The sequence below is a fragment of the Nerophis lumbriciformis genome, linkage group LG08, assembly GCF_033978685.3.
Source record: "Nerophis lumbriciformis linkage group LG08, RoL_Nlum_v2.1, whole genome shotgun sequence".
NCBI classification, from domain to species: Eukaryota; Metazoa; Chordata; class Actinopteri; order Syngnathiformes; family Syngnathidae; genus Nerophis; species Nerophis lumbriciformis.
This window is the reverse complement of record NC_084555.2, coordinates 32834272-32856836: the sequence shown is the minus strand read 5'-3', so window position 1 is coordinate 32856836 and position 22565 is coordinate 32834272. Positions and strand designations below refer to the sequence as shown.

The 22565-nt window shown below is 39.7% G+C and overlaps 1 protein-coding gene and 2 long non-coding RNA genes across 3 annotated transcripts in view; 1 reads left to right on the top strand and 2 right to left on the bottom strand.

Annotated features, from left to right (window-relative positions):
* adss1 (adenylosuccinate synthase 1) overlaps positions 1-22565 on the top strand; it is a 30481-nt gene that overhangs the window by 2298 nt on the left and 5618 nt on the right. Inside the window, exons 2-9 of the mRNA XM_061967992.2 lie at positions 11282-11384; positions 11471-11533; positions 11747-11797; positions 11875-11941; positions 17762-17869; positions 17951-18032; positions 18092-18218; positions 20302-20456. Of these exons, the coding sequence (XP_061823976.1) occupies positions 11282-11384; positions 11471-11533; positions 11747-11797; positions 11875-11941; positions 17762-17869; positions 17951-18032; positions 18092-18218; positions 20302-20456 (756 nt within the window). The remainder of the gene's footprint in view (positions 1-11281; positions 11385-11470; positions 11534-11746; positions 11798-11874; positions 11942-17761; positions 17870-17950; positions 18033-18091; positions 18219-20301; positions 20457-22565) is intronic.
* Positions 3174-3687, bottom strand: LOC140678975 (uncharacterized). Its single transcript, XR_012050561.1, has 3 exons — positions 3626-3687; positions 3462-3536; positions 3174-3356 (listed from the first exon to the last, which is right to left on the bottom strand). It is a non-coding gene; the product is annotated as an uncharacterized lncRNA (long non-coding RNA).
* LOC133612010 (uncharacterized) lies at positions 3966-4552 on the bottom strand. Its single transcript, XR_012050560.1, has 3 exons — positions 4452-4552; positions 4194-4353; positions 3966-4070 (listed from the first exon to the last, which is right to left on the bottom strand). It is a non-coding gene; the product is annotated as an uncharacterized lncRNA (long non-coding RNA).

Sequence of the window (22565 nt, the reverse complement as noted above, 5' to 3'; positions counted from 1 at the left end):
TCGGTAGTAGTGGGTTTCAGTAGGCCTTTAAGCAGTGACGCAAACATTCATGTCATTTCCAAAACAGAACGTGCAAGATTGTCAGACATTTTAAAACAAGCTATTAGTGCACTTTTGTGCATGATGTCACTAAGACGACATATCAAAACAACACTAAAATAAAGTGCACTTTTTGTACAGAACGCAACTACAATAGTTTAAAACAAATAAAGTGCACTTTTGTGCATGATGTCACACAAGATATTTCAATAACTGTCAAATAAAAATGAGCTGCATAATAGGAAATTAAATAGTGTATGTCCTTCGCTATGTGGTAGGTTACTGCGGACGTTATCTCCTTCAGTTTTTCGACTAGTTTTTTCATACAGTGTTGATCTGGAAATGGAAGAAGCCAGGCCGGAGATGTTGACATGCGGAGTTTCAAGCACTCTTCATTCTCTAGCGGGTGACTTTTCAAATGATGTTACAAATTAGTAGGGCTGCTGCTTTTTGTAGCAACGCTTTTGCCGCATACTTGACATGTTACGGTTGTCTGTTCAACATCTTTCCGCTTGAAGCCAAACCACCGCCAGACAATGGACCCCATGCTGTTTTGCTTGGGAATGAATTCTTCTTCCTCCATTTCTTACCAGATTCGCACCTTCTCTCTCTCGTATTACCACTCGCACCGCTCCGCTTGCACCTGCCACAGAAGTTAGCTGCCACAGCTAACTTTACCTATGGTACATTCCTCTCTGCTACCTCTCTGCTCCGCGAGAGCGTATGATATTGCATGCACGACAGTATGTGACGTATGTAAGAAGGTGCGCTTGTTTTAACTCTGTGAGAAGGAGAGACAAGAAAGAGTGAGAAAATCCTGAAGTGTAATGCCCGCAGCTAAAAGCAACTGCGTGAGAACGTATACTCGAATACTCACGATATAGTCATTGTCTACATCGCACAGAGACAAACCCGCGATATATCAAGTATATTCGATATATCGCCCAGCCCTAAGACGATGTATGTAATTTACTTTTTAGGAGATACCAGCAGTTGAAGCACGTTTTGCTTTAATCCTAACTTCCAGTCAGTTTGAGAAGGAAAGAAGTTAGCTTGGGTCATGTTGATTACATTTGTCACAAAAGTGCTCCGTTATGTTTCAGATTGTGAAGATAGAGTTGGCTTTTCTTTACATATTATCGAAGGTGTGTAGTAACGTGCTTCATTTACTCCGTTACATTCACTTAAAGGGGACTTATGATGATTTTAATCTATGTAAAACACTTCCTTGTGCTTTAGATCAGATCTTAACGTTTTCGACTTCAGGGCCCAACCTTTTCATTACAGGGGGGCCCAGGGCCCACTCAAATATTAACCCCGAATTAGTAATCTTACTCTTGATTTTAATCGTATTCAATAATTATATCTAACTTACTTACAGTTTAACAGGACAAACATTGTCAAATAATATGAAACCATGTGTTAATCACAAAGATTATTATCAAGGTTTAGGTTCGGCTGATTACCAAAATAACAACAAATGAAATATGATGCAAAAGAAGGAACTCTGAAAACTGATTAAAAATACCTTTACATACAATTACACAGTGCTAAAATAAATACATTCTAACTAAATTAATAATGAATTATAATAATATATATGTTTCTAAAATAAACTGTCAATAAATGAAAATACCGTTTCACCACTTTAGTCATAATGTTTGCGCTTGAGAAACTTCTCTATGACTTAAGCTCCAGACTTCTTCTGTTTGTTTGATATTGTCATTACTGCCACAAGTGGTGGAAAAGTGTATTACACCTGAGTACCGCTACCGCCCATGCGGACCACAGCTGAGAAACATATATTTTTTGGAGGACCTCTAAGGGCATGCTCGCAGCCCAACAATGGCCCATATGATTGGGAAACACCATCCATCCATCCATTTTCTACCGCTTATTCCCTTCGGGGTCGCGGGGGGCGCTGGAGCTTATCTCAGCTACGATCGGGACAAGTCGCCACCTCATCGCAGATTGGGAAACACTGGTCTAGATAATATGTATTGAATATGATTAGGTGTAAATTTTGCATACATTTTGCCCCACGGTCACTTTTTAACAAGTTTTTTGAGTCTGTCTGTAAAATGTTCGATTCTGGAGGCGTTCCCAGATTTAAACCACCCCCTCCCTTTTCAAAACTATCATAATATAATTTTAAAGTGTACACTGTTTAAATATATATCTTGAAGTCGTCACCGCTAATTCTTTCAGACACTGTGGAAAATAAACTTAATAAACATTATATAGATTCACAACATTAGATACATCTGCACATTCGCCTATCGATTCAGAGTCTGCATAAAAAAAGCTGCTTTTCCCAGCATTTATGTCACTGCATGTTGCGTGTCGGTGTTATTATGCAAATGCCAAGACTATTTGAAAATAATACCTTACCCTTCATTTTTTTGTGTTACTTTGCCTCATCCCAGGTAACACGTGAACGTTATGTGAACGTTAGGAGAACGTAGTGGCATTGTTATGGGAACGTTAGTTTGTAACGTTCAAAGAACGTGAGGTTGTGGAGTTCTTGCTTGGTTAGCAGAACGTTAGCCATGAACGTTTGGCAAGAACGTTTAGGGAACTGTTTAGGAACATGCTATTTTCGTCTGTTTTTGTGCTATATTGTCAGGACTAACACTCAAACAGAAAATTCAACAATAATTATTTATTAGTGATAATTATAATACAATAGAAATGGAATGCTGTGGTATTTACGTCTGTTTTTGTGCTATATTGTCAGGACTATAACACTCAAACAGAAAATTCAACAATAATTCTTTATTAGTGATAATTATAATACAATAGAAATGGAATGCAGTGGTATTTACGTCTGTTTTTGTGCTATATTGTCAGGACTGACACTCAAAACAGAAAATTAAACAATAATTCTTTATTAGTGATAATTATAATACAATAGAAATGGAAGTTCTGCCATCCGGGAGGAGCTCAAAGTAAAGCCGCTGCTCCTCCACATCGAGAGGAGCCAGATGAGGTGGTTCGGGCATCTGGTCAGGATGCCACCAGAACGCCTCCCTAGGGAGGTGTTTAGGGCACGTCCGACCGGTAGGAGGCCGCGGGGAAGACCCAGGACACGTTGGGAAGACTATGTCTCCCGGCTGGCCTGGGAACGCCTCGGGGTCCCACAGGAAGAGCTGGACGAAGTGGCTGGGGAGAGGGAAGTCTGGGCTTCCCTGCTTAGGCTGCTGCCCCCGCGACCCGACCTCGGATAAGCTGAAGAAGATGGATGGAATAGAAATGGAATGCAGTGGTCTTGGTCGTGCGCGTCAGTGTACTCCTGCCCCTTCTTGTTGGTTCTCTTCCTGGAAGTAAATAATTATAGATATTCACAAATACAACAAAGACAGCACTGGAATGTAGATGAATTGAATTAAATTAAAACATGGCATAATTTGCTCCTTGTTTACCTGCTCAATGCTCACTGGTCTCACTAGCGTTTGCTTGGTTCTTTTCCCTTTCCCTGTTTTCTTCTTCTTCACTTCCTGCAAGTATTTATAATTGCAAATTCAACACAGAACTGGGATCTTTATGAATTGAATTAAAACATTGGCATAATTACTTTATCATTTACCTGGTCACTCATCTCACTGTCCCTTTTCTTTGTACAATTCCCTTTGCCCTTCTTCGCCGTCGCTTCCTGCAAGTGTTTATAATTGCAAATTCAACACAGAACTGGGATCTTTATGAATTGAAATAAAACATTGGCATAATTACTTTATCATTTACCTGGTCACTCATCTCACTGTCCATTTCCTTTTTACACTTCCCTTTGCCCTTCTTCGCCGTCGCTTCCTCTTAATTCATCCTCTTCTCCTGCAAGTAGTTATAATTGCAAATTCAAAAGACATGCAGTGGAACTTCAATAAAATGGAATTCAAAATTGGGATATCTTATCATAATTCTCCGTACCTCAAACTTTGAACCTCCCTTTCGAAAAGTGGCCAGTTTCAGGACCTCTCCAAGCTCACAATCTACTTCAGCTGTGGTCGTCTGTTTGTAAACACCCCTGCATGCCTCTGGAATCACCAGCACAATTTAGAATTCCCTTTAGAATAAATACCGTAATAATAACAGCTAGATCGACCTTGTGAGCATACATGCAACATGTTCAAAGATGCAAACCTATTATTAACACGTACTTATTATTATTCTGTAAAAGGGCAAGTCCTCAAATGCCACTTTGCCTGTCTTTCCACGGAGACCAAGCTGCTCCAGGACTTTGTTTGTGGCAATTTTCCTCAGCATTGTCCTCACCGTGTCTGCCAAATTCTGCCCACCAAGAGCAGTAAGAGCTTTCACCTATACAAATAAATAAACAACAATATTGTACTTGATTAGAACATGTTTTTTGATAACTGAGCAAGATAATTTTGCAGTGGGGAATTAAAACTAATTACCAGCTGCTTTCTGAGCAGAAGATCAGTGTCGAGCTGTTCACAGAAGGTCTTAAGCTGCTCAAGAGTCTCGAAAGGCTTCTCAATGAGATCTTGAACATCCATAGCTTCTGGCCCCACAGACTGTGCTGCCAGCCCTCTCAGCATGCGCATAATTTCTCCCTGGTTCTCAACTATTTTTTTAACTTTCATGTTTAACTGGAAAACTGCAAAGACAACAAAAGTCAAAGAGGTAATTCGTATTACTGCCCATTGTAACAGCCTGTTTAACACCACCTATCAACAGTTAAATAGCCAACTAACGTTCACTTTCAAGGGCATTCCTGCTGCTTCTTGGAGTGGTCTGGTACTGACTTGTACTGGTTGGAGTGGTTTGGTACTGGCTTGAGCTGGATGCATGATTCCTGTCTGGACTGAGCCTGTAAGTGCTGCTTCTCGCTGGGCTGTGAGGTCGGCCTGGATGCCTTGGAGTGGTGTAGTATTGGCTGGTACTGGCTGAAGTGGTCTGGTACTCGCTGGAGTTTGGAAAGTTCAATGGTGGGAGCACTGGCAGTGGGGGTGCCTGGATGAGGATCTGTAATTTCTCTTTTCTGCACTTCTTTTTTGGCCGAATTTCCTCTTCGCCTAAACCAACGAAGACAATAACATTTATGCACCACTAAGTAGTGTTTGAGTATTGTAAGTAAACAGTCTTTGAAAAGTGACTAACCGTCAGCATCAAACACATCTTCCTCATCGTTTCTATAACGTTCAGGGGTGATGTGGCTCCATTTGGTTGACATTTCTTCTTCCTCTGGGCTCGAAAACATTTCAGCTTGTTTTTCATATTGAAGGGCCTTGTCAAAGTCTTTTGCAAAATGTCAAAGTATGCTGATGACTCAAGATGAATTATGTTGTTTAAGATATACATGATATGACTTTGACAATATTCCCTTACCAGTCAATGTTTTCCTGAAAACCCGAATTGGCAGCCTATCCCAGACTTCTTTGTCAGGAATCTCAGCTCTCCGGATTCTGGAGTGGGTAGGTTTTGGCTTTGGCCAATAGCAGAAGCTATTCTGAAGATAAAATAATCCAGACCTCAAAATATCTTCAAAGCAGTCACTATCACTCTCATTTTCTGAATCAGATGACAAGGTGACATGATGGTTGATTAGTCTCCAATCAGAATCATTTTCATCAGGCTCATCACTATCAGGGCCACTGTAGGTGGCATTGTCAGTACCCGCGGCAGTGCAGGAAGCAGTCTCCGCAGCATCCATGTACTGAAGGGTTGTCACTGTTTCTGGAGTTGTAAAGATTGTCGTGTCATTCTCTTGCTCGCTATCATCACTCTCTAATTCTAAAGTTGACTGTCGGCATTGCTTCTTCAAATGCCTAGTTGTGGCAGCCCATCTACGCTTATAAGCCCTCTGTTGAAACTTCTTCATTGTGTTGTTTATTCTATAAAAAAAAAAGAACAAGGAAAATGGGTTGCCCTATTATCGCCCACATTTTTACTATATTTTGCTAAAAACATCAAAATTAATTGTATTTTTATTTGTATTTTTTTGTGACTCCTTATTACATCCAGCCATATAATTATACATTAAAATAAACATATTTGAAATAATTGATTTTAAATTATCATAATAATTCATTTAAAATGACCATATTTAATTATCAAAATAATAGCTTGTTTATCAACAACTTTAGCATTTTATTCATTACATTTTGAAACTCTCAGAAGCCAAGTTATGTTATATTCCTTAATATTTATTTATGCAAGTTTGAAGTGTCAATTATCTAAACACAGTTTTGTTTGCATATTTTCAGGATGTAGATATATATATATATATAATATGTATGAAATACTTGACTTGGTGAATTATAGCTGTCAATATACTCCTCTCTTAACCACGCCCCGCCCCACCCGCCCCCACCCCCCACCTTCCGAAATCGGAGGTCTCAAGGTTGTTAATGCTCAATAGCTTCAGTTTCTTCTTCAATTTCGTTTTCGCTACCTGCCTCCACACTACAACCATCAGTTTCAATACATGCGTAATCTGTTGAATCGCGTAAGCCCCTGAAATCCGAGTCTGAATCCGAGCTAATGTCGCTATATCTTGCTGTTCTATCCGCCATGTTTGTTTGTATTGTGACGTCACAGGAAAATGGACGTGTGTATATAACATTTTTTTAGGGATATTGCGTAATGGGTACAATTTTGAAAAAAACTTCGAAAAATAAAATAAGCCACTGGGAACTGATTTTTAATGGTTTTAACCCTTCTGAAATTGTGATAATGTTTAACAGAACGTTCAGGCAACATTCGTGCCATATGGACCTCAAAATATGACACTGACGGGGCAAATTATTGTTTAACTAGGCTACAGATAGATCCACCCTTCTTCAGAAGTCATTCGTTGGTATTTGGAAACTATATAACAGCCAATATGCACGAGAAATGCATGCTAGTTTATATGGTGCCGGCAGTTGAGCATGGTGCGCATTTGACACAACGCTAAAACCGTAAAATGGTCTGAAATTAATCATGTAGGGTAGAAATTGTTACACAAAAACGTGCTTCATATTTCACTCTTTCTATCTACTTACATGTGATCAATGGATGGCGCACCGTATTGCCTGATTATCGGGGTTCTGGAATTTGCAGCGTTGTCGAGCTTCGTCTTTGTCTCACGGAAGCTTCTACGCGCATGCGTGCAGCCTTGACTCAGCTCAGCTGACGTCAGATTGTTCGAAAAACACAACACGTTCGCGGAACGTTAGGGAAACGTTACTACATAATGTATATAAAGTAAATTTGCGAAAAAAAACATTTTGAAAAGCCTAACGGTCGCTGTTTCCATTGCAGGCAAATATTTTGTGTGTCAGATAGGTTTTGATATGTTCTGAGAATGTTCTTAGAATGTTCTCATCTTGCATAACCAAACGAGAACCATACAGTAACGTTACGCTAACGTTAGGTGTTACCTGGGATGTTACCACTCATGTGTTACTTTTTGTATCGTAAAATCTTTTTTAAAAAAAACAATGTTTTAATTTTTTTTATTTTATTTATTTATTTTCTACATGTGACAGGACACCACAAGTAAATTAATATATGTGAAACACTGTTGTGTATTCATCAAACAAAATTAACTTAACAATTGGCTTCTGTTAAAATGTTAAATTGTAGAATTCCAGGTTTCACGAATACATGAAATGCAATGAAAGCTTGTGTGAGTGTGATTAGGAAGTAGTTACTAATACAGTACAGAAAATAGTCCTAAATACTCCTTTTTTTCCGGTCCAAAATGACTACCGTTTACATTTGCCAAAGTGCACAGTCTCCTTCATGTCCCCCCACACATTTTGAGTCCCTTTCAATGCAAAATTGACTCCTCGTGGACATAACACTGTCTGAGTCATGCACCTCGCTAGATGAGCTTGGTTTGTGTACTACTTCACGGAAGACAGCTTTGCCAAAAAAAAAAAAAAAACGCTTCCCTACACATTTTAAAATAAAGCCTGTTGCTATGCTACTGTAACTATCTGTCAGTCAGCTATTGACGTGGGAGCTACAAATTGTATCATTTTGGAGTTTTTTTTTAAGCAAATGTGCCTTCCGGCTGGAAAATGTTGAGTGAATTGACTTGAGAGACGGTGCCCTCTGTGGATTCATAACTGCAACACCTGCAGATAGAAAACATTACCCAGACAGCAAAAAGTGATTGAATCAACATTGCGATATGGTCAGGCTGAAAGTTGAGACCAACACTGAAGTCAGACATTGAAAAGAACATTGAAAGTGCTTGCTATGATCGACATTGAAATAGCGTTGAATTTTCAACCAATTCTGACACTTATTTAACCCTCATTTATAGAACTAAAATGAAAATAACCTTGACTTTCTGACCAATTTTGACAATGAGTCAACATTGATTATACCAGGGGATTTCCACTACCAAAGAGCCCGGGTCACACTCAAATACAAACGCTGAATTCATCTTACTCTTGATTTTAATCACATTCAATAATTATATCCAACCTACCTATAGTTTACAACCTTGTCAAATGATATGAAACCATGTGTTAATCACAAAGATTATTATTTATTTAACATACAGTATAAACCTTGAGGCACCATGGTGAAACAGGGGTTTGTGCTGTTGCCTCACAATAAGAAGGTCCTGGGTTTGATTCCCAGGCTCGGGGTTTTTCTGTGTGGAGTTTGCATGTTCTCCCCGTGACTACGTGGGTTCCCTCCGGGTACTCCGACTTCCTCCCACCTCCAAAGACATGCACCTGGGGATAGGTTGATTGGCAACACTAAATTGGCCCTAGTGTGTGAATGTGAGTGTGAATGTTGTCTGTCTGTCTGTGTTGGCCCTGGGATGAGGTGGCGACTTGTCCAGGGTGTACCCCGCCTTCCGCCGATTGCAGATGAGGTCCCGAAAGGGACACGCGGTAGAAAATGGATGGATGGACAGGCTGATTAGAACCAATTCGAAATAAAATCAAACTCAAATATACTACATAAGAAGGGATTCATAAATAACTGACAAAAAATGTATTTACATACAATTATGTTGTGCTAAAATTACAAAACTGAACAAAAGTATTACTGAACTTTCAACAAAATTAAAGTGCAAATGAAAATACAGCTTCACCACTTTAGCCATCATTTTTGCGCTCATGACTTTAGTTTCAGACTTCTTCTGTTTTTTTTGCACCGCTGCAGCCCATACGGACCACAGCTGAGAAACAGATCATTTTGGCAACCCTCTACAGTGGTTCTTAACCTTGTTGGAGGTACCGAACCCCACCAGTTTCAAATGCGCATTCACCGAACCCTTCTTTAGTGAAAAATATTATTATATATATATTTTTTTAATTCAAGGCAAAGTTATGTTTTTTTACTGGTGCACAAAATTAACTGTGCATGAACATCACCTTGTTCCAAGAACAAAACCAACACAGTGCATGAACTCACATCAAATTGCTGTCAGGTTCAAACACCGAACTATCTATTACACAAGACAAGAAGAAGGAATCAAGTAGGGACAGAGTTGAATTTTACTCATGAGGAGAGACGTATTGGGCTGCACACTCAGTTACAGTTTCCCCCTACGCTCTAAGGTACAGTCCCACGTGCTCCTCTATTTATTCGGGAGTTACCTAGTTAACATCACTGAGGCTGCTTCTGCAGGGAGGGGTAATGCAAGCAGTCCCAGTAGACACAATATGTGATTATTCAGAATGGAAATGTGCTGACACTCGTGATTTCACCCGGTCTCTGTTTTGTCTGCGTTGAGGTACTCGATGTCCGTCCTTGGCTGTCAGCAGGCAGGGTCTGGAAACAAACTGCTGACACGAGACATCTCGCAAAGCAAGATTACAAGTTGTGCCTTTGCACAGATAGAAAAGTACAACTTCAGCACAATTGATAACAACTATAGCAACGGCCTTTCAGCATAAGAGTTGTGTGATAACTTATACATAATTATTCTAACATTTACACACCTGCAAATCAGATGGAAAATTAAAGGGAACATTGTTTGGGGGTATCCATAACACAGCGATAGGGAGAAGTTTTTATTTATACAATGAGTCGGGTGTGTCTTGACCTTCGCCGAACCCCTGAGACCGACTCACCGAACTCCTAGGGTTCGATCGAACCCAGGTTAAGAACCACTGCTCTAGGGGCAGACAATGGCCCTATGGTTAAAAAACACTGGATTATACAATATAATATATTGGCTTTGCAATGTACATTAAACGTTATTATTAAAAGGGCCGTTTAAATACTTCAACCTTCATCTGTATGTTTTTGATATGCCTCATTCAAAATACAAACTCTTTATTAGTCTATTTAATCTATATTTCAACATGCAAGTAGTCAGTCTGTAGGCAAGTAGTCTACTTGTCAGTGACATCACCGTCATATGCTTGAATGGCAGTGATGTCATTGATAGACAAGTTTGGAGCTACCCCTGCAGAATTTTAAAACACCAAATAGAGTACTTTTTTTTTTTTTTTTTAAATGAGGCATTTTAAAAGCATACATTGGTTAAAATGCTAAAAGGGTCAATTTTGCTACAGAAGTTCTCAACCTATTAATAAAAAAGACCCCACTTTACAAATACATTTTGGGGGGCCGGATACATGATTATAATGATGTCATAGGTGAATATTTGAAAAATGTGCTGAGCTTCTAGATTGGCCATTTCCAGTTACTTAACTGGATGTGCCATCAAAAACAGACCATTAATCATTTAGTCATGTATTCATTTTAAAAATAAATGCTGTGAAAATCCAGGGAGCTTTATTATAATTAGTAACATTTTTTTTTTTAAACATATGGGAACTTGTACAATTGTACAAGTAAAAAGGGGATAAAGTGCACGATAGGGCTTCTGGAAGTCACACGCTCTGTATAAACACAGCTCATTAGCATTAAAGCTACAGATACACAAAACGACATCTTACTACAATAGCTTTTTAACTGTCTAAATTCCAGCCTCAAGGCTAGATTTTGGATGACGCACTTCCAATACACTACTGTGGGACCTCTAAAATGTCTTTATACTTAATAAAATAAACTATTTAAAACATATTTAAAGTAATATAACCCAGTCTGTCAGATTGCAAGAACATCTCTTATACACAGTGCAGATTGTGTTGTTTTTGCACCACCAAGCTGCATTTCAAAGGTTCAACTTTGGTTTCATGAGACCATAACACATTTTTCATCTTTGGAACAAAACCAACAGTGCCCCAGGAGACGATGGTGGTGGGGGCTAACGTTAATAATAGCATTTTTTTTTACATATTATGCTTTTCCTTCTTAGGGTGGCAACAACGCAGGACATACTGTGGTAGTGGATGGTAAAGAGTATGACTTCCACCTTCTCCCCAGTGGAATCATCAACCCAAAAAGCATCTCTCTCATCGGTAAAGAAATAAAATAAATGAATATTATAATAGCACAAAAGTGGTACAGTTCATTTCTTTGATCATTTTCTTTTCTGCTCTTGCAGGTAATGGCGTGGTCATACATTTACCCGGCCTGTTTGAGGAGGGAGACAAGAACGAGAAGAAAGGTATTTTGCGCAACGTTATTACACAAACTTTACAAAAATAAACCAGTTGTCCGTGGTGTATGTATTAAACAATATGAGACCTCACTATTATTATCCCTGACAACTGAGCATCGCTATCTTTGTAATGGCAGATTTTTTTGGATCAGGTGGTGTACCTAATAAAGTGCCCGGTAAGTGTAAAGCATAAATAATTGACATTTGTTCTCTCATCAGGTCTGAAAGGCTGGGAAAAGAGACTAATTGTGTCAGATAGAGCTCACATCGGTGCGTAAGGTCTTGCATGTGTTAACATTTTATTGCGTTCATAATTCTTGTGAAACTTGTTTCTCTTCTTTCCTCAGTGTTTGATTTCCATCAGGTTGTCGATGGCTTACAGGAAACGGAAAGACAGGCACAGGAAGGAAAGAAGTAAGCTTTATCACTTTAAAGACCGGTATCAGAATCAGAATCAGCTTTATTGTCATTACGCAAGGTAACGAGATTGAGGCCATTCCATACAGTGCGATGTGTGCATGCTAGAAAAACAATGTGCAAATATATAAAAATATAAAAAATGTAGAAGTGCAATGAATATGGTGTGAAATGAATATATACATGAAAAAAAAACAAAAACAAAAAAAAAACAGGGTGGTTGGTGGAATGGGTTATTGCACCGAAGAGAAGGCAGTTATGAGGGACAATGGGGCAGTCCGTTCAGGATGGTTATGGCCCTGGGGAAGAAGCTGTTCTTTAGCCTGTTTGTTTTGGTTTTAATGCACCTGTAGCGCTTCCCAGAGGGCAGCAGGTGGAACAGGTCAGAGCCAGGGTGGGTGCTGTCCTTGATGATGGCACTGGCTCTGTTGAGGCAGCGGGAGGTGTAGATGTCCGTCAGAGAGGGGAGAGGGCGGCCGATGATCTTCTGAGCCGTCTTGACCACTCTTTGCAGCCTCTTCCTGTCTGCTGCAGTGCAGCTGCCGTACCATACCGTAATACAGTAGGTCAGCAGGCTCTCGATGGACGAGCGGTAGAAGGTCAGCAGCAGGTCAGGCTTCAGGATGTACTTCCCGAGGACTCTAAGGAAGTGTAGCCGCTGCTGAGCCTTCTTGATGATTGATGTGGTGTTGACTGACCAGGAGAAGTCATTAGAGATGTGGACTCCAAGGTACCTGAAGGTGTGGACCGCAGCCACATTGGATCACGTCGGGGTCACCAGTATGGCTGTTACTAATGTGGCGGTTTGAGGACACACTCAGTGCCTAAACATATATTTGACTACGCCCCCACCTGAGGTCTACTGGGTGTGAGACCTGGGTCCTAGTGTCCGCCACAATATATCAGTTTTCCTTACTTTCCCTAAATCGGTGGCGTTTTTTTTAGAGATTTTCTAAAACAGCCATCCTGTCGATGAAGGTTGCAATTGAATTGTTTCTAAACCAAAATTAAAGTCGTAATTTGAAAAATGCACATTGATTACCAAAATGGAATTTTGATAATTTTGTACAAATATTTCAACAAAATCAGGAAACTCCATGCATGTTTCTATGCAAAAACAGACATAATCCTACAGTGTATAGCAGACCTGGGCATTCTGCGGCCCTTTGTGCGTCCCTGTCCGGCCCGCGGGAGGCCAATCATAAATTACAAAATAAATTTTAAAAAGTATCTATGTCGAGTGTGCAATACAACGGTGCTGCTTTTGTTTTGAAAAGCATTATTTGTATTACTTCCGTGTGGACGTATGCGCGTGAGTGAATGTGAACAGCGGCAATCACAAATTACAAAATAAAGTTTAAAAAACATCTATGTCGTGCGCGCAATACAACTGTGCTGCTTTTATTTTGAAAAGTGTTATTTATGGGCGTATGTCCGGGTGTAACCTGTGAGTGAAGGTGCAAAGCGACAATTGATGAGACGCTAAAAAAAGAAAAGTTGATGACGAATGGCGTGTTTTCAACAAGACATGGACTGCCAAGTATTTCTTTACAGATATTAAAGGTAAAGCCGTGTGCTTAATGTGTGGTACACAGCTTGCTGTGCTTAAAGAATATAATTTGAATCGCCACTACATGACGAAGCACAAGGAAAAATACCGGAATCTGTCCGATGAAGCGTGCGCAAGGGAGGCTGATGCGTTGATGGTAAAACTGCAAACCCAACAAGGACGTTTTGCCATATTTCACACCGCCAGAATGCAGCCGTCAGGACAAGTTTTGTCATTTCTCACAAAATCGCCAGAAAAAGTAAGGCGTTTTCTGACAGAGAGTTTATTAAGGAGTGCTTATTGGACTCTGTTGCACTGATATAACAGGTGCTGTGCCGGATAATGCACCCCCGGCGTAGAATGCACCCCCTAACGGGAGTGTTATATCAACTAAAGCCCACACTTAAAGTTTCCACGTGCAAGATTGAATCTATTTAAAAAAGTTATTTAATAAGAAGCCAAAAGTGCAAAAACAATAATGTTCGTGTTGGAGTTGTGAATGAATGAAATATGAAATCCGTGCTTCAGTCGCTGCTGGGCTACAACATTAGGTACACCTGCAGACTGCAGGTTGCTCATGCGGCCCCCGGTAAAAATTAATTGCCCACCCCTGGTGTATGGTGCCATCCTGGCCCCTAAAAAGCAGTGAAAACAGATCTGTGGTGTAACAATTGATCGATTTATAGTCCTACATTTTAAGTATAAGTAAGTTGGCTTTCCGGTAGATAGGTATCGATTCCAACATTGTTTTAAAAGGCAATATATCGATATTATCGATACTACAAAAAAAGAAAACATTGGATTTAAGAACTCTATATGAAGTTCAGCACTTTTTATGATAAGGACGTTAAAAGCAGCCCTTTGAGACACTTGTGATTTAGGGCTATATAAATAAACATTGATTGATTGATTGATTGATTGATTGATTGATTGATTGATTGAAATCTGTCTGCCCCGCCGTGGCGTAATCCAAATAAGGATTATACGTAATGCAAAAGCCACAAAACAATATAATTAATAACAACATAACAACTTTAAGCTACAGCACAAATAAAAACGACACAACACAATAATATAAAGCCACAACTTAACTTTAAACCACAAAGGATGCGACGGACACAACGGAAGTGACAGCTGAGCAGGTTCGCTGACGCACTAGGTTGAGACAGAAGGTTGAAAACAATGTAATTAACATACTATATTAGTAATATTGAAAATGTTTTTAAAAAAAAGTTATTTATAACTGAAAAAGAGGTCAAACTTTGCTCACGTTTTCAACTTCATTCATGATACCCTCGGCCATTTGGTCCGTGTGTCGCCGAAACCTATAATGAGAGTAGTAGCAGGTCAAAAAAAGGTTCCACTTATTTTTATCAGGTGCATCTATGGCGAATTCAACCTGAAGAGATGTTGGTTGCACTTTATTTTTGTTATCAATATTGTATTATTTTATGTTGAAAAACAAAAACAGAAGGAGCAGGTAAATCTATCTTTCCTCTTTTGAATTCAACCTAAAGTGTTGGTTGCACTTTATTCAGATAAGATGTTAATGCATTGGGCATTAATTGTTGTTTACTTGCTTCTTTGTATCCATAATTCATTTATCTATAATTCCATTACAAAAAATAAGAGGAATATATGAAACTTCATCTACAGTGTCCAGTATCCAGTATTTATTTCACAGTCACACTTTTTTGTTGAAAACAGTAATTTTTTTTTGTTAAAAAGTTACTGAATCGATTTTAAGTCGGATCGTATCGTTCTAAAAAAAATAATGTCGTCCCAGAATCATATCGACAGCCACACATTCTAAATTTAATCGAATTGTTGTGAAAACGAATCGTTATGAAAACGAATCGTTACAGCCCCAGTTTTTTCAGAGGAATGCTTATTCCATCACTGTAGTGAATTCATTTAATCCAAACCAACGCCTTTCTTTGGTAATCCTTGAACAGGGGTTTACATTGACCGCATTATGACATCGTTACATTGACAGCTGCATCACAAGACAACAACCGCAGAGTACACACGATTCAATTTGTTTTTCGATAGAGTAATGGCTACACATGTATTCAGTGTATTATTATATACACAGGCATTAGATGGGGTTTTCCCACAGCACTGTGTCGACCTTTCTTGCTCAAGGACCACTCAGGGCATTGTCTCTTTTTGCGGCCGGTAGCCCAGGGCACCACATACTCATTAATTTCAATCAATCAATCAATCAATCAATCAATCAAACTTTACTTACAGGGTGACACAAAAAAAAACGTTCATCAATAAAAATCGAATAACTTCCAAAATGTTATTTAGATTAACACAAAAATTCAGCTACATTAGGTTAAGTCTATGTAGCAGACATCTCTAAGTGAGCTCCCCGTTGCTGCAAGCATATTTGGATCCGGCAGGCAAAGTTCTCGATGACCCTCCCACATCCTTCCCTTGGGATCTGTCTTATTGCTGCTGTGATTGCTGCCTTCAGATCAGGGATAGTCTGGGGGTTGTTGCCATACACCCTGTCCTTAAGGTATCCCCACAGATAAAAAATCTGGGGCGTTCAAGTCCGGTGAATGTGGCGACCAGTCCGTGTCACACCTGCGGCTGATCAGTCGGTCAGGGAAGCGATGCTGTAGCCATGCCAATGATTCGTTTGAGGTGTGGGGGGGTCGCACCATCCTGCTAGAACCACTGGAGGTCCCTGACGACCCCTCTTCGTCGACCAAGTGCTGTCCAGAATTTGCCAAGCACCTACATATCGCTCGGTGTTGATTGTCACAAACCGCTCGTTGTCCTCGAACCAGAATGGTCCAATGATGCCATGTTTGGAGATGGTGACCCATGCAGTGCACTTGACAGAGTGTAATGGCCTTTGCAGACAGTACTCAGGGGGTGTGCTACCCCAGAAGATGTTGTTCATGACCTGACAGCAGAAAATGTGCCTCATCCGAAAACCAGACATTGTCAAGGAAGTCTGGCGCAGCGTCAATCTTATCGCAAAACCATTGGCACATGATCACTTGTTTCCTCATGTTGGCAGGTGTAAGCTTTTGTTTAATCTGTATCCTGTAAGGATAGAGGTCGAGATCAGCGATCAAAAACCTCCGCACAGACTCCTGGTTCATTCCAAGCTCCTGACTTTGTCGACGCACAGACTTGCGTGGGCTGCGAACAACAGAGTCTCTGACTGCATCAACGTTCTGTGGTGTCCTTGATGATTTCAGTCGTGCAGAGTGTGATTGTCTGTTAGTATCTTTACGATTGAGATTATTAACAGTCCCATGGGTTCGGAACTTGTTGACCCATCTGTAGATCATTGTGTGGGCAGGAAATTCACGACATCCAAACCGTGCTTTGAATTGCAATTGAGCCGCGTGGATAGAATTCAGCCGAAAATAGGCCTCAACTATAAATGTCTTTTGTTCAGTAGTCCATAGCATGTCGAATTTGACATTTTCTAAACTTTTAGAACATTAATTATTCTTGGTAAATCTGGAAAATAAAAAGTTATTCAAGTTTAGGTGATGAACGCTTTTTGTGTGTCTCAAAGGGCTGCACAAACCACAACGACATCATTAGTTCAGATCCCACATTAGGGCAAGAAAAAAGTCAACCCAATGGGAACAACAAGAAACTGGCAGGGATCGCAGAAAAATATATGAAAGGGGTAAAATGAAAACAAATCATTTATTGCAGTGGTTCTCAAACCTTTGTCACCTAGTACCACCTTAGAAAAAACGTGTCTCTCCAAGTACCACCATAATGACCAACATTAAAATACAGTAGTGTAGTAGGCCCAAGTATTCATTAAAAACAACTCACTGTTACATTACACACCATTTGAACAGTAACACTTTGTTTGATTATTTAATTAAGTGATTGTTTGGTGTACCACTAGATGGAGCCTGCATACCCCTAGTGGTATACATACCACAGTTTCAGAATCACCAATTTATTCAAAAGAATTAGCAAAGTGAATCATAATTATATTCACATGTGCACTTATTTTTATTTTGAATAAACTGATGTATTTTTTTTTATTCAACATAATTTTTTTTTCTTTTGGTGGGTTTCAAATTTACTAATCATTTTACCCTAATTTAGCTTCAAACCTGCAACTTGTGGAGAAAATAATGTTTTTCTCACTTTTAATGGTCACAAACAGGCTGTAGGACATAGATCAATCACTGTTGGAACATCGCTTTTGCATAATAGTGGGACCTTTCAATATCTGCCTGTATGAGTAACAGTTGAATGCTTTGTGATGGCAGCATTGGAACAACCAAGAAGGGGATTGGACCTGCATACTCCAGCAAGGCATCTCGCACGGGCCTTCGTGTATGCGACCTTTTGGGTGACTTTAAGGACTTCTCTGGCCGGTAAGAGAAAGTCATATGAACAACACGACACCGTTACTGTCCTAGTTATGTGATATTGTACATTAATTTTTATGAATTCAGATTCAAAAACCTTGTCCACCAGTATCAATCCATGTATCCAACCTTGGTCGTAGATGCTGATGACCAACTGAAACAACTTAAGGTAAGGAAATACGAAATTGTCTCTGCTCCTGACATGAAAACACAAGTTCTGCTCTGCAGGAGTATGGAGAAAGGTTGCGGCCCATGGTGAGGGATGGAGTCTATTACATGTATGAAGCCATTCATGGATCCCCAAAGAAAATTCTGGTTGAAGGGGCTAATGCTGCTCTCCTCGATATTGACTTTGGTAGGATTTATGTTTACAGAAGGGGTGTCAAACTTGTTTTTAATAAAGGCCACATCGCAATTATTGCAGCCCTCAGAGGCCGCTTGTAAGAGTAACTCCATGTGAATGTAAAATAGCCTTGTCACACGATTTGCTGAGGCAACAGTTTTGATTATTATATGTTTCACTAACATATTGATAGATACATCGCTTTGAAATTCTAAGTCTAGGTGACAGCCAGTATTTATTTTTGATAACTCTCCCAAAAAATGTTTGGAACATCTTGTTACATATGAAAGTGTAAAACACATGAAGTATATATTTCTGTCAAAAAGCAAAAATTCATTAATATTAATTCCAGCCTTCGCAGGCCATATAAATGAAGGGGCAGATCACATTATATATATATATATGTATATATATATATATATATATATATATACACACACATACATACATACATACATACATATATACAGTCGTGGTCAAAAGTTTAAAGAACATAATGTCATGACTGTCTCGAGTTTCCAATAATTGCTACAACTCTTATTTTTTAGTGATATAGTGATTGGAGCACGTACTTGTTGGTCACAAAAAACATTCATAAAGTTTGGTTCTTTTATGAATTTATTATGCGTCTGCTGAAAATGTGACCAAATCTGCTGGGTCAAAGGTATACATACAGCAATGTTAATATTTGGTTACATGTCCCTTGGCAAGTTTCACTGCAATAAGGCACTTTTGTAGCCTTATTGCTTGATACAGCGCGCTACATAAAAGGACGTCCAAGACCACATGAAATGATACGGCGGACAACATTAAAAATGTGACATATAATGTTAAATGATGTGACTGGCCACATGAAATTACTTGCCAGATCACATTTAAATGATGCGGCTGACTACATTAAATGATGCGGCTAACCACGTTAAATGACGCAGCAGGCCACATAAAAAGACGTCCCAGACCACATTAAATGACGCAGCGGGCCACACAAAATCGCGTTCCGGACCACATTAAATAATACGACGGGCTACTTTGAATGACGCTGGGGACCATATTAAATTTCGTTCTGGACCACATTAAAGATGCGGCAGACCACATAAAATGATGTCCCAGACCACATGAAATGATGCGGCGTACCATATTAAATGATGTAGCGGGCCACATAAAATGACATCACAGTCCACATTAAATGATGCGGAGTGCCACACGAAATTTCGTTCTGGACCTTAATAAATAATGCTGCGTACCACAACAAATGACGCGGCGGGCCAGGGCCACTTAAAAGACACCGCGGACCACATTAAATGACGCTGCAAACCACATTAAATGATGCAGCAGGCCGTATTAAGTGACGTCCCAGACCAGATTAAATGATGAGGCGGGCCACATGAACTTACTTTCCGGACCATATTAAATGATGCTGTGGACCACAACAAATGATGCGGCGGGCCACATGAAATCGCGTTCCGGACCACATTAAATAATACGACGGGCTACTTTGAATGACACTGGAGACCATATTAAATGACGACTTGGACCACATAAAATGATGCAGCGGGCAACGTTAAATGACGTCCCAGACCACATTAAATGATGCGGCAGGCCACATGAAATCGCGTTACGGACCTCATTAAATAATACGACGGGCTACTTTGAATGACGCTGGGCACCATATTAAATGACGCCTTGGACCACATTAAATGATGCGGCAGGCCACTTCAAATTACATTCCGGACCATATTAAATGATGCGGCAGGCCAATTTAAATGACGCTGTGGACCACATTGAATGATGCTGCGGATGACATTAAAGGAGGTGGCAGACCACTTTAAATGATGCAGTGGGCCACATAAAACGAGGTCCCAGACCACATTAAATGATGTGGCGGGCTGCTTCAAATTACATTCCGGACCACGTTAAATGATGTGGCAGGCCAGATCTGCCCCTTGGGCCTCGGGTTTGACCCCTATGGTCTACAGTATTTGGATATGAGGATTTTTGGGATAGGCTCCGGCCCTCTCTGTGACCCCGAAAGAGAAAAGCGGTAGATAGATGGATTTTTTTTGTCCTGCAGTGATTCAATCAATTCTCTCCTAAGGTACCTATCCCTTTGTGACATCATCAAACTGCACCGTGGGCGGGGCTTGCACTGGACTTGGGATTCCGCCGTCGAATATTGGTGATGTATTCGGTGTAGCAAAGGCCTACACCACCCGAGTGGGAATTGGAGCCTTCCCAACTGAGCAACTCAATGTAAGTGTCTTATTGCATAGAAACATATACTTATGTAACACACTTACAGTAAACTTGATACATATATTTTGGATCATGTGACTGTTACTCAGACAGCTGGCCCAAGGAGCATGCAAGGCGTTTACTGACTGACTGACACGTCTGCTCGCATGCAGGTCACATGTTGACAAAGATACATTTAGGGCCAGAGTTCATCTTGAGAATACAGTGACAAGCACAGGTTATGTTACTTAGGAAAGTGACCACAATGTTGAACCCTCTGGGGAAGACATAATTTAATACTGTAGCAGTTACGTTGCGCCAGGACGGAAAAGTTTATAAAAAGTGTATACTAATTTATGATTGATATTTTTTTCTACTTGTTTTGCTTAAATCTCTAAATCTACTTACCGGTAAGTCCTAAATAAAAATAGCTAACATTTAATGTATATTTACTGTATTTTTATTTAAACTTTTTAAATGCCCATTTGATCTAATTGTGTCAGTTTTCTTATTTTGAAAAAAAAAATCATATTATGAGTTAACCCTAACTTAAAAAATGTAATAATGCATGAAATGTTTTTCTGTTAATAATAATAATCTTCTGTATAGTCAGGCCTGCTCTTTACCCCAGCACTTCAGCTTTTTAACATTTACTGTATGGATGATAACTCATTTAATGCATTTTTTTTTTTAACTGACATAATTAGGACAAATTGGCATTGAAATGGTTTAAAAACCGTAACATGTTTGCTGTTTTGATTTAGGACTGAAGTTAAGGTATTTTAGCAAAAAAAATTGTAAAACATAAATCTAAAGTCTTTCTTCTGCACTCTTAAAAGGTGCTGTTTGCAACTTCCCCATAGCAAAAAATATAACAAGAATACCACCTTAAGCTTATGTTACCCTTAGTGGTTTAACAATTGTTTACATTTTTCACAATTACAAAGTTACAAAGTATTGAAAATTTTTGCAAGCCCAAATTAAATGATTGGTGTTTACAGCGTTCACTACCCGGTCTCGTCAACACGTACGCGCGTGCACACCATACTTGCCAACCCTCCCAAATCTTTCCAGGAGACTCCCGAATTTCAGTGCCCCTCCCGAAAATCTCCCGGGGCAACCATTCTCCCGATTTTCACCCGGACAACAATATCAAGGGCGTGCCGTGATGGCACTGCCTTTAGCGTCCAATACAACCTGTCGTCGCGTCCACTTTTTCACCATACGTACAGCGTGCCGGCCCAGTCACATGTTGTATGCGGTTTCTGCAGACATGTAAGTGACTGCAAGACATGCTTGATCAACAGCCATACAGGTCACACTGAGGGTGGCCGTATAAACAACTTTAACACTGTTATAAATATGCGCCACACTGTGAACCCACACCAAACAAGAATTACAATTACATTTCGGGAGAACATCTGCACCGTAACACAACATAAACACAACAGAACAAATACCCAGAATCCCTTGTAGCCCTAAATATAATTAATATCAATTAATTTTTGAATAATGGGTAAATAACTAACTGGACAAACTCGATATGCCGCCCTCGCCATTTACAGAAGTGGAGCCCATTTCCCCGCATAGGCAGTGTGGATAAAGGCATGTAGACCAATTATTTTGATCAATTAATTGCATATTTTTGTCATCCTTGTCCATGATTACTTCAAAACTGCATTGTTTTTTTTATGAACAAAAACAAAATAAAAAAGAGTCGCCATTTTTGGACTTCCCTACTCTTCAATCTCCTCTTCCAAAGACATAATAGCCTGTGTATTCTCTTGTTCTTTCAGCATTTCCTCAAGCATCTGGAGCAAAATATCAGTAGAAGAGGACGTAAAATAGAACACCAGCGGCTTCCCTTTTTTTCCCCTTGTTTTTCTCCCTTTAATTTGATCCGATCGCATGTATTTCAAAAGTTTGAATTTTTAGTTGCTTTTAGATTGTGTGTAAATGTCATTCCCATGGTTAAAGAGCCACTCTAATGCAGACAACATTGGCACTTTTTTCCGTAGTTGTGAACCTAAGAATTATGTTGACAGTTAAAATGCAGTATTGATTTTAGGCTTGTTTTCTAACAAGTTTCAGCACACTTTGGAAAGCCCACTTTTAACTGTAAATGCT